We start from the raw sequence: 12,603 nt of genomic DNA, 5'->3' as shown, positions 1-12,603 counted from the left end.
CCACCTGAAAGCTTTACGAAACCCTGAACACAGCATAAAAATGTATTCTAGCAGGCTTAGGTTTTGTCATTTTGTATTATAGCACTAGTCAGAATCAACCCACATTCCTCACATAAACTCCCCAAAACTACATTTAATCAAATTATTCAGCATGTTGCTCTGCATTCAGAAGTAATTTATAGCCTTGGATTTTTTTTGTTGTTAAAACTCCTTTTGGTTGCAGTTTATGATTAGGAATCTTTCTTCATACAGCCTTCATGCTAAACTGGCACAAAGATGTTTGTTGTCCTTTGATCCAAGAACTATGAAGTTTGCTGTTACTAACTTTTTCCCATATAGGATCAATAGTGAACGATTAGCCTATTTGGTTAGCAGGTGCATTCTGTTTCCCATAAGTATTAATTTAGAAATTATGATATTTGGTCTCTGACACGTCTTAGTCTGGAACAGAATTTTTACCTGAGACAGGAGGAAGCTCCTCCATGCTCACATATAAGTAATGTAATCTGCACTGAAACATGGGATTTATTTTCCTGCAATACTACTGGTCAGATTTTCTGGAATCCTGATGTGCTGGAAGCATATCTGTGACCTGATTTCTGTGCACAAGTTCCAAAATTGTATGCATGCGTTTCAGGTATTTATAAATAAAAGTAGTGAGATGTTGATCTGGTCCTTCTCACAGTTTTGCACCAGAACATTGTGCACTGACTCACTATTTTCTTGCATTATTTTGCTTCCAAAAATTTGCAGGTTTTTCTTTTTACTACTTACTTGGATTTGGTTTACAGTCAAATTCCATAGTACTAAAGAGGAGATGTAGTTTCTTGCTAATTAAGAGTGAAACTATGGCCCAATGTGAATATTTCTCCCCACAACTGCCTAGGAGTGGTGATACAAGTGGTGATAGACCGCAACAGGAAATTGGGGTTATACTGGCTTTTCATCTGCAACATACCAGGTGAGGCACATACGAGAGTTAGGGATTCCTGAGCCTGGTCTTGGTCCTACCTCTTGTGCTACCCTTGCAGGGTGCAGTACAAAGGCCACCCCTTGCTCTGGGCTCATGATGTAGCTGGAAGCAAGTAGGTTTAAATATTATGAAGTAAGGTTTGCTTCAGTGGAACATCTCTTCAGGAAAATACATAACCATATATTTAGTCACTGCTTAAACCACACTCAAAGCACTAAAACTAAAATGTACTTTTTGAAAGGGATTACTGTTATTAAAATGGTGAATTACATTTTGAAGCCTTGGGTGGCATGGTTTAGTGTGAGGTGTCCCTGCCCATGGCAGGGGGGTTGGAACTAGATGATCTTGAGGTCCTTCCCAATCCTAACTATTCTATGATTCTATGATTGATTCATGTTTGCTTGGGCAAAGAAGATGCTGTATTTTGAAGAGTTTGTGATACTTAACAGAAGGCTGTGTCAACAAAGTTAAAAGGGAGGAAAATAAGCAAAAACCTTATATGGTCTGCAAACCCTGAGACCTTCCCTCACCATCAGGTGAGTTACACTTCTTGGATTGGTCTCTTGTGGAAATGGACCTTACTCTCCTGCATTTTAGCCACATTAATCTGCAAAATGACAGGTTGTTTGACCCCCTTCTGCTAGCCACTGTCCAATGCATAAATCATTGGAGCATCTGCACTAATGGCATTCCCAAACAGCTGTGCCTTATGCTCCAAACAGGTTATAGTCTCATTTTGCCTTTAGCTGTGTGAAGGATCATTGCTGCCCTATGGGAGAGGGCAGGATTGACCCAACAGCTTGCCAAATGGGGTGTGTCATGTGTTGCAAATGAGTGGGTAGAATATATGTCTTGTAAGCAGTGAGTAGGGCTGGAGAGCTTTGCTCAGATATGCTGATTAGCATTGCTTGTCTCAAATTAGCAAAGCTTGCAATGGAAATCTCCCATCCTTTTCTGATTAAGTTGGCTTCTATTTAAAAGTTAATAAAATTCTATTTAAAAATATCACAGGTATCAGCCAGATCTAACCCTGTAGTTGCCTATAAAGAAACTGCAGTGGATGTAATTACTAAGCATGCTTTGGGAAATGGTAACCTGACATGATACTATATTTCTGCAAAGTATAATGCAGAGCTTCTGAATGGAGGGACTATTCCTGATTCATCACTCTCCTATTCCTTACTTACTCCCATACCATGGATTGGATGGTCCATGCTGGCAGTGAGGAGCTGTTTGGTTTGCTCTGAGTGTTGGCCAAGGAGGACCACACTTGCAGGTTACACGTTCCTCCCATGTGCTCTCCAGGGGAGAGCATGTGCCTTCCAGAGCTTCCCAAAACTGACAGCCCACCAGCCAGGGCCAGACTGTCACAGCTCACCCCCAGGATACCAGGCAACCCCTCAGCTCTGTGTTTACCTGGTTTCATTCATGCATTTAATGTGGTTTTCATTCCTGAACACACTAGCTGGTCAAACAGGTGAGTGGAGATGGAGTCTTCCGTGTTCCAGCCTGGCAGTATCTACTGGGGGAGTTGGAGGGCAGCAAGGCACTAAGCTGTGGTGTCATTCAGCCCCTTTCCATTGCCCCACCAGCTCAGGACAACGAATGATGAGAATACTTAGAGAGAAAAAACCAAACAAGCAACAAAGGCTGTAAGGGATTATTGTAATGTTATTGATCTGAGCAAGCAGAAAGAACATCTCTTCCATCTGCACACACCTCCCTACCCCTCCAGCTTTTCAGCACCTCACACAGTGGCACAGATAATTTATTGAAAATACTACAGGGAGGGAGTACAGGCCCAGCCTGAGCACTGGCTTCCCCTGTCCCAGCAGGGAGGGACTGCCAGGGGATGCTCCTTTCCAGGGCAGGCACTGAGGGGCCACAGTGTTTGTTGCTGCCTTCCTCGCGTTGCCAGTAGCACTTGGTTTTTGTTCTCATAGTCCATCCCACCCTCTCCCTTATGTCTACTGTGGTTCCCGCTTTTTATGCTATGGATACTGGAGTTCTCGACCTGCCAGGGCTGAAATGTGGGACAGATTCAACAAGAATAATAGGTTTTCCAGGAGCTTAGAATGATAATATGAGATTAATTCATTGCATATGAGTAACATTTTCTCTTCTGTTCAGTTTCATGATTCAGCCTTCCACAGGAGTGACTGGGAGGGGCTAATAGAAAACAAGGAAAGCATCTGGACAGCAGGAGTTTGCAATGATGAGATGGGAATGAGGAGGGCAGCACAGATCAAGGGCCCTCAGCAAGAGAGCAGGAGGACAGTCTGCCCATCTTTCAGTGTCCCAGCCAGTCACACCCAGTGTCATTCTGACAGTGCCAGCTGGAACTCATGGTACCAGGGCTCAAAGACCAGGCAGTTCCCATTTAAGGTTTATTGCCATTTCTGAATCATTCTCTCAGGGCTGAAAAAAAGCAAGTTATGCAGCACTATTTCCCTAATAAATCTGCTGCCAACCAGCCTGAGAAAGACAAGACCTGCAAACAGCTTTCCAGCAACAGATTGCTGCACACTTGGCCATCCAGCAAGCTGCTGGCAACTCTGCATTTATATAGGAAACCAGATCTGCAGATACCTCTCCTGGGATATGCATAAGGAATACTCCCCTATGAGTAACCTAATCAGCATGTAGATGTCATTGCTGTTTACACAACTGTACTGAGCAAAAGACATTTGTCTGGCTTTCACTGCACTCTGAAAGCAAATGATCAGCTTAGAAGGGTTGGGGTGGATTTAAAATAACTTCTTAAGCACTTGTCAAAAAATCTGCATCCCCTTTCCTAACACTCCATCAAGCAATTGACCTGCACACTCCGGTAAAGCAGTACATTGTATCAGTGTAAACTCCCTGTCACAATTCTATCACATAAGGATGTGAGATCACCAGGCTGACTTACAGTGTCTAAAACTGACCTGGTGATCTGAACTTGCAGTCCCATCCCTCTGTAGCTGTGAGGCTCAAGTATCCACCTCCCTAGCACACTTTTAGCAGAAATACGGGAAGCTCCTGAAAGGAAGTCATTCTAAAGCTATTTGTGAGTTTGCCAAAAGGATTTCTTTGATTTACGAAGTATGAAAGATTGCAATTTCTGAATTCATAGTGGATGAGTTATTTCCTGTGTTTTGCTCAAAGGAAGGTCAGAATGCGATGAATACTAGTGTGAAAAAGATAATTAAGGAATAACCTTTTCACAACTGCTGCTCCTGTAGTTTTTGCAGCCTTAACATATGTCTTGTTTTTCCATGCAGGCTGGGTTGTCGGATCATTGGAAATTCTTGGGAGCCCGGCTAGCCTGGTGAGAAGCATAGGGAATGGCATAGCCGATTTCTTCAGGCTCCCCTATGAAGGGCTGACCAGAGGCCCGGGAGCATTTGTCAGCGGAGTTTCCAGAGGAACGACATCATTTGTAAAACACATTTCCAAAGGTAGAGCTTTCGCTTTGTTGCTCCAACTACTGCTTTGTTGTCAGGCGTTGTTAAAGGATGTGTTAAAGTTTTAAACAATATTGCTTGCAGCTTTGTTTGGCTTGCTAGGCTGCGGTGAAGTGCTGGGAGGGTAACAAAGCTCACATATAACATCGTATGTATTAAACAGATCACTGCTTAACTACAGTGCACAAGAACATTTCAGAAACTTCAGGATTTTAAACCTCCCAGTGGGAAATGGAGATTGGCTCAGCCGGTATTTCATGTGATAACTGCAGAAATATGAAAGGTGTTCTGTACTTCTGCTAACCATCAGAAATTCTACACTCTGTCGCCTCATCATATTTATTATTCCTTTAAAAAAAGAGGGAGTAGATACAGTTGTCATAGCTGTGTAAGTGCGTAGATGGGTTTTGACAGCGGGGCTGGGCTGGCCTGAGAGCAGGAGCAGCTTTTGTGTTGCGAAGTCTGTACAAACAGTGCCATCGCGTGGCTCTGCCGCCCGCAGAGACCCCAGCAGGACCCTGCTGCTCCTCCTGGGGAGCTCCCTCAGGACACCTCCTCCCTGGCTCCTCCTGTAAACGGTTGTTTACCTTTCCATAACTCACACACGCACCCTCCTTTTGGGTCAGCCCTGCAGAAGTCTGGGAGCTAGAAAGTGATGTTTGGGTGAGCTGCTGTTCCCACCGGAGAGGCAAACCTGGTGCAGGCTAATGTAAAAGGCGTGACGTAGACCATAGAAGCAGTGTGGTGATGCTTAACAAACAGTAAAGCAAGTTACACATGGGTGACTTTTCAGATGACTTGCTGTTCTCATAAGCTCAGTATTGCAGTGAGGCATAGAACGCCTCCGTGTTTTAAATTAAAGCATTTTGATCCAGACCCAAATGTATATCTCCATGTATTTAGGTACACTGACGTCAATTACCAATCTGGCAACAAGTCTTGCTCGGAATATGGATAGGCTGTCACTGGATGAGGAGCATTACAACAGACAAGAAGAATGGAGAAGGCAGCTTCCAGAGAGCCTGGGAGAAGGACTGAGACAGGGGCTCTCTCGTTTAGGCATTAGCCTCCTAGGTAATGTACTATTAAATATCAAGTTGAGTGATGATACTGTTTTCTGATCTGCGCACCAGCCTTTTCAACATGTGAGTTATATTTGCAAATTCTGTTTATTTTGGTATTTTCTTGTGAAATAGCCTCACAGTATGTATATGAGATACTGTTTCTTTTTAGCAAGTGAATTATATTTAGTGAATTTTGTGTATGGTTTTTCCTGATAAAATAATTGCAGAGATTAATAGAGTGAATTTGCACTCTATTTGTTAAATATTTTCTTTGGTACATAATGCATCTCTGAGAAGAAACAATTCTGCGCAGGGCAGGGTGACTTGTAACTAAGCACAAAGACGTCATCATGCTGATGTTTACTTTCCAGTGAGTTATAGGAATGCCTTCCAAGCCTGCTTGGTTTTGCTGCACTGTAGATATCGGGGATTCTTGGTTTTGTTTGAAAACCACTTGAACTTAGTGCAGATGTTAAGTAAGCTTTGATGAGGAATTCTGCTTTTACAAAAAGACCCAGATTATCCTGATTCAGTGTAATTGTATTCGCTGAGCAGCCAAGGGGTTTGGTTAGTTAGAAGTGAAGATTACTCTGGCCTTTTCAAAATAATACCTAAAAATTCGGAAAGTAACCCGCACTGGAAAAAATCTCTGAGAAGTTTTGCAGTAAGGAGCTGTATTTTCTAGGTTTCTTCTACTTGTCACACAGCAGAGGAATGCAGAACTGTATTGTTTGGCAGAGCTCCTCAGTACGTATTAAAGAGTATGAATCCCTTCGAGATCAAAGTGACCAAAAGCAGTACAGTGCAAAAGGTTAGGAGAGCTGAAGCTTGAAAGGATTTGTCCTCTTTCCTAATCTTCACTAGTGTACACAACTTCTAAATTTGCAACCGCAACCCTGAAAGCCCTGAAGAGGAAGTGGTAAAAATGTTACAAGTTTGGGTTAAGTTACTGGAAATTATTTTGAGCAATAACATTAGATGATGTGAAGCACTGTCATTTGATAATGCCTGTAAAGCAGCAAGCAAGTGTCCTGGGAGGAATGTGTATAAAGGAGAAATTTCATATATTAGTAGCTACTTTCCCAATAGTAATCTGTTACTGGTGTTGCAAATCAAAGGCACTTCGGAGAAGGTTTTATTTTTCCTTCTTGTTTTATTGGGCTAAGGGCAGTCAGGTTGAGTAGCTGGATGAAAGATTATACTTTTAGAAGCACTGTGTCAGCCTGGTGTATATCTGCTGATGGAATGGTTTGGTGATCTTGGCTCAGTTGTTAATAAACCAGCGAGGTAACGCGGTGGTTGTCCCCTTCAGTGACACACCAGAGCTCTTCGGAACTAAAAGCATCAGCTGTACAGCCTGCAGAGCAAAACTTTGTCACTTTGTCTGCAGCAAAGCAAAGTTTCTGCTGTTCAGAAGAGCGGGAAACGCGTACCATGCATGCACAAATACACCGCGCCTGTGCCTCCCTGTGCACAAGGCTTCCGTTACCTCTGGAGTGTGCCCGAGTTAAAACAAAAGCAGAAAAAAGAAGAGTTAGAATTTCAGTGTTCCCGGAAAATCAGACTTCATGTTAGAAGCTTAGAGCTTCATAGTAGCACTTAAAACAGTGCTACTCTGCAAGCTAGAATCTTGTTCTTACTCCTGCCATTACGAGATTCCTGCCTGTTCTTAGCAGTGGAGGCAATGAAGCACCCAAATAAATAGCTACTGATACTATGTAGCTGGACTTGACAAGTGTGGGACCTCTCACTAAGGGAATAACTAGAAATATTCCACTGAATTTGTATCAGGCATATTTATTTAAACCGGATTTTTAAACGCCGTGTTTTGTTTGTATGCACAGCAACGTTCATGTAAATTGTGTCGAGACCTGAATTATGACTAGACCTGCATTTCAGTTTTTACAAACACATCAAAGCTGTTTCTGTCCTGACCATTTAGTTTAAAGCATATTGCGGCTTTCTCCCCAAAACCAGTCATAGTTGAAGGGGAGGTATCACCGTGCTGCTTTCTTTTACCAGCATGTTCAGAGTAAACATGAAGATACTTACTCTAAAAATACTTCCATGTTCTTCATACTTAACAAAATGAAACTGCTATCTTGTTTTCCTTCACAATCATGAAGAGTTCAAACAAGCACAGGAACGCAGGAAGCAAGACCCTTTGAAGACACAATTTCTATGACTTTCTAATGGCAATAACTGAGACATGTGAAAAAGATTTCTGGGATAGTCGCAGGACTGTCATGTTTGTGAAAGCCATCTGACTCAGGCAGGCAGCTTTAAGAACTGCAAATGCAGTTTTCGTGCCTAGGCACAGGCACGTAGGAGCCCTCCGTTCACCGATACATTGTGCTATCTATGCAGAAGGAAGAGTCGCATTTCTGATTTTTCTGAAAATCTGGCTCATGGTGGCCTTGATTCACTTAAGCACATGCTTAAGTGCTTTGCTGAATGAGGGCCAAAATCATGTACTCTTGTCTCCTCCTCAGTGCAAGTTGTTCCCTCTGGTACATTCTTAAGTGCTTTGTCCTGTCTCATTTTAAATGACTCAAGCACTGTCAGGGTGTTGTTTGATTTGATTGTTATCTTTGGCTGGTTGTCGTCTTCTTTTCTGGTTTGAGGGAGGCTTCTGGATCACTTTAGTAACGTTTATGCATGAAAATAAGCAAAAGCTTTGGGATAGGTGTGTTTTTTCTTTCATATGATTAGACAAAAATGCAGTGGAATTGTATGTAAAATATTTAGATCATTGGCACTCTCCACCAAGGAGCTGGTTTTTGCATTTTGCATGCTGGGTTCAGGCTTTAAAATAATAATTTATAACTGTACAAAAGAAGAGATGGAAACTATAAGCTCTGTTTTCAACTACTGGTCCTAGTGAAAAATATCATATTGAAGTAGCTGCCTTTAGGAAGTTGAGCATTTCAGAGTAACCAAAAAGCTGACAACTATTAGAAAAGCCATTTTTCACAATAGCAAAAGTGCCCAACATTTCAGTTACCTCCTGCTTGCTTTTGGGGAAAGTGAACTGATGGTAATGGTGACTGACAGTGCAACTGTGCTGCTAGAGAAGGTAAGCCTGGATTTCAGTAGTTCCAATTTTTGATATTATGGGTGGTGGTTGTTCTTGCTGTGCAGCTATCACTGAATCAGAGCCACTCCACTTTTGCCTCTCTACAAGCGAGATACTAAGAGTTCGTGCTAATCCTGAAGGTGTGTGCTCTACCACACACTAATTCTGCAAATATATTAATGCACACCAACAGGTGCTCTTTCCCTTTAGCTATATTTTTATATGTTTGCTGTGATGAGACTAGGCTTCAGCTGTGTTTTCAGTGTGAAACACTTGTGGCAATCCTGAAGGACAACAGAGAAAAGGAAGCAGAATGGTTTCAGCTTGGCTACCTTCCAGCCTCATGACAACGCATGGCCAGTTTCTTCTGGGGGGGGGGATTTTTCCCGATTAATTCTTGGTCTAAAAGAGTTTGCCACGAGCAACCCAAGCTTTGCCGAGATCTCAAAGCCGTGCTACGTTTACCAAAGACTGTCAGTCTGCGTGCAAACCAGTTGCTGCCCGTAATCAAATTCTTCTTGAAGTAATACAGTGATATATTCTGAACTATCTCAATTTTGTAGTTATCAAAGTATCTTTTTATGCTTACTGAGCAACATGTATTAACCTGATTGCACCCCATCTGATGTTTAGCAGATGTTATGGTGTTGCTGGAACTTCTTTGTCCAGTAATGAAAGAATATGTTTTTGTTTTGTTGCTTTGGTGTTTAATTTTATTGAGGTTTTCTTTATACATACATAATCTATGTGTACATATGTGGACATGCATATAAAATTAAATGCCTAGGGTAAGAATGAAAATAATAATAGAGAATGGTTTCATTTAAAAAATAATAAAAGGCAAAGGACATTACAGAGAACAGACAGGGACAGAAGTAGGACACCGTAGCTGTCTCCAGACTGTGCTTCCCTGATACCCTACTGAAGTCTCGGGGGAGAGACCTTCTGTGGTAAGCCCATCCAGCATGGTGTTGCTACCACTAACTTTATGTTCGCAAGAAAAAAGCCACATGAACCCAGGGAACATCTGCTTCGCACAGTTCCTGGTACTAGGAGATACAGTGAACCTCACATGTGTGTCATCATTTTCTCACTGCTGTTGGTTTTGAGGCTGCTCGGCTTTCAACCTTTTTGTGCTTTTTTCTCTTCTTTGCCCGCACATGATGCACCCAGGAAAGGAGCTGTGCAGATCCAGCCTCCAATGCAAGGGTGGTAGGACTGCCCACTCTTGAATGAAAGAGTAGTTATAGTTTATTATATGATTTGTGGGCATGACAACAGTACAGGAATGAGTTGTCATTGATTTGCAGTTCAAGATAAGAGATTAAAAAGAGTGAGCAGAGAGAGAAGAGAACATCATTGGTTATATTTTTTGTAGGTAGAAAGACACAACTTGCAAAAGGATTTCAGGTACAAAAGGGCAATGGCTTCACAGGCAAGTTCAGAGCATGCGTAAAATGGCAGAATAACAAGTGTGGAAGTACTAAGCAACTGGTTAATTAAGCTATATATTATTTGAGATGCTATATAAATGTTATATAACATTAGTCACAGTAGTTTCCATTCTGTTTCCTTGTCCTCTGGGCCTAATTCCATCTGAAATGCCTGGAGCATACCACAGATCCTTTGGAGTAGGCTTTTATTTAATATTACCTTATAACATTGCTCAAGTGTATCGCAGTAAATAATTTACTAGTGCTAGGACTTAGGTGGATTACATTTAATAAGGCAATAACTTCTGTTCTGAAAGTGCAGTTGCTGTGGATGACCTCAATAGATAGGGTGACAGAGGTCACAGGGTAACATAATACTGTAACTTAGCAGAACACCAAGTATTGTTTTATGTCTTCAAATGCATCACAGTTGTACAAAAGAAAAGACTGGATGAACAATCCCAATTGTGTAGTGCCGTGTTGGGGTATTATTTTAGTCAAGCAGCAGGAGCAGCTGGTGAGTACTAATGAAACAGAACTGAATTGAAAATTGTATCATTTCCATGGCATGGCATTGAGGAAGCTTCACGGCCTTTGTGGTACAGGGGATGAATGTTCAGCTGCACGCTCAGCTTCAGTGAGGGAGCTCAGTAAAAGCTAGGTGTCACATTAAAAATAGACCAGTATTTTCTTGGGAAATACTATACATTTATCAGTAAAGGATACACATGTAGAAGTTGGAAGCAGTCTCTCTAAGAGGAGAGGGAGGCATTTACAGGGAATGCAAGTTTCTTGAATTGTTGGTAGATAGTATCTCAGGGACAAGGATTTAGGAGAATGTGTACTGCTTCTCATCCTTGTCTCCTTTTTTCTTTTGGACAGGATACCAGTGTCCAAGTATGATATTAGTTCTTGTTGTTCAAAGTCAGCAACTTCTCCGTTTATCCAGTAACAGTAACTAAAACCATCTGAAAACCGGTTAGCAGCTAGCTGACTAGTGCATTTTGCGCTGGTAAACACATGGGGCCAAATACCTCAGCTGTGGTTGTCCAAATCTGTGGAATTATGCCTGGATTTGCTTCCACATAAAAAGCCGAATCTTCAAAGATGTCTGGGTTGCAGTAAAAAAGCCTAGTTACCAAGGTGACACTGGGTCCTACCTCTTAAATAGTTTTGTCTTGATATTTGCAGCTGCAGGTACCAAGGAGCCTGCAAACTTGCTTTTCACTGAGCAGAGAACCTCAGATCAGGCACACAGTTTCCTAACTGATGTCACTTTGTCCAATCCCTGTACTCTTAGCAATTTCCAAATAGCTTATCTATCAAAATTGCAATAACTAGAGACATGTCTGTGGTTAAGTGGCTCGCGTAAACTCAAGATCAAAGAAATGTACCACCTCACATACCTGTTTACATTTAGGAAGATTTGAGCTGGAGTTCTCTGTTGATACTAAAAGCTGGGAAGGTCACTGTGTCACTTGTAAAAGTTTGACCCATGCACATTAAAGTAAAATATGATCGTTTTCACAAAATGGTAACAAAAAGTCTAATTCTGCAAATCTTAGTAATATATCAAAAGTTGCATTAGCTTATGAACATTTCTGGCAGTGGAAGAGGATATAAAAATGATGTATTGAATACAGGCAGTTTTTATTCTCATGAAGTCAATCTCAGGCTTACATGAAAATCTCATTTCCATAGCAGCTCCGGTCTTCTAAAACTGGTGGACTTTATTCCAAGCCCAGCATTTTCAGCGTTGTTACACAAAATGAGCTAAATTAAAGGAATTTAATGAGCAAAAGGATTTAGCAAAAGTAGTTGAAAGATGAAAATGCACTGTCAGGTTCAGTGATCTGAATGCTTGAAGAGTAAAATATGTTCTAAAAAAAAAGAGGAAGCTGGGACTTATCTTAAACTGCAGCTAAGGTAGTGTTTAGCTAATTGGTTGCATGCTAAATAGCTGTAATAATAAGGGTGGGGTACAGTCTGTAATCCAAGGAACATTCACGTCCAGCAGTCAGATTTTCTCTTATTCTGGGATATTAATCTTCACTAATTGCTGGGATTCTTGTTTTTTCAGGTGCAATTGCTGGGATTGTGCATCAGCCGATGCAGAATTTTCAGCGAGTATCTGAGGCCCAAGCTTCAGCTGGGCATAAAGCCAGAGGGGTCATCTCTGGTGTGGGGAAAGGAATCATGGGGGTCTTCACAAAGCCCATCGGAGGAGCAGCTGAGCTTGTCTCCCAGACAGGTTACGGTGAGTTTCTCTATTTCCACCATCTCCATCTGAATTCTAAAATGCTTTTCAGGCACAACCTGCTGTGTCTTTCTTACCTGGCTCAGTAGCTGTGTGGCTTACTTAGAGAAAGGTTAAAAATGCCAGTGCTGAATAGTTATAAATGTTGTGCTGGTTTTCTTAAAAGCCATCCTGTTCTGCTTCTCTGTTGTGTTACTGATCAGCGTTGTACAGCCACAGCAACACAGAATGCAGAAAGCATGAAGTAATTCTTGGAATACAGTAGAATTAGTTACAGAAACATATGTGCTTACAAAAGAACTTTTGACATAAAAGTATTAGAGCAACACTATACCAAATTAGAGTGTTATTTTG

The 12,603-nt window shown here is 41.6% G+C and overlaps 1 protein-coding gene across 1 annotated transcript in view; it reads left to right on the top strand.

Annotated features, from left to right (window-relative positions):
* The window catches only part of VPS13B (vacuolar protein sorting 13 homolog B), a 449,503-nt gene that overhangs the window by 425,813 nt on the left and 11,087 nt on the right, over positions 1–12,603 (top strand). The window contains exons 57-59 of the mRNA XM_034068500.1: positions 4,237–4,413; positions 5,323–5,493; positions 12,073–12,249. Coding sequence (XP_033924391.1) covers positions 4,237–4,413; positions 5,323–5,493; positions 12,073–12,249 — 525 coding nt within the window. The remainder of the gene's footprint in view (positions 1–4,236; positions 4,414–5,322; positions 5,494–12,072; positions 12,250–12,603) is intronic.

This window comes from Melopsittacus undulatus, chromosome 1 (genome assembly GCF_012275295.1).
Source record: "Melopsittacus undulatus isolate bMelUnd1 chromosome 1, bMelUnd1.mat.Z, whole genome shotgun sequence".
Classification (NCBI taxonomy): Eukaryota; Metazoa; Chordata; class Aves; order Psittaciformes; family Psittaculidae; genus Melopsittacus; species Melopsittacus undulatus.
This window is presented reverse-complemented; position numbering and strand designations above follow the sequence as displayed.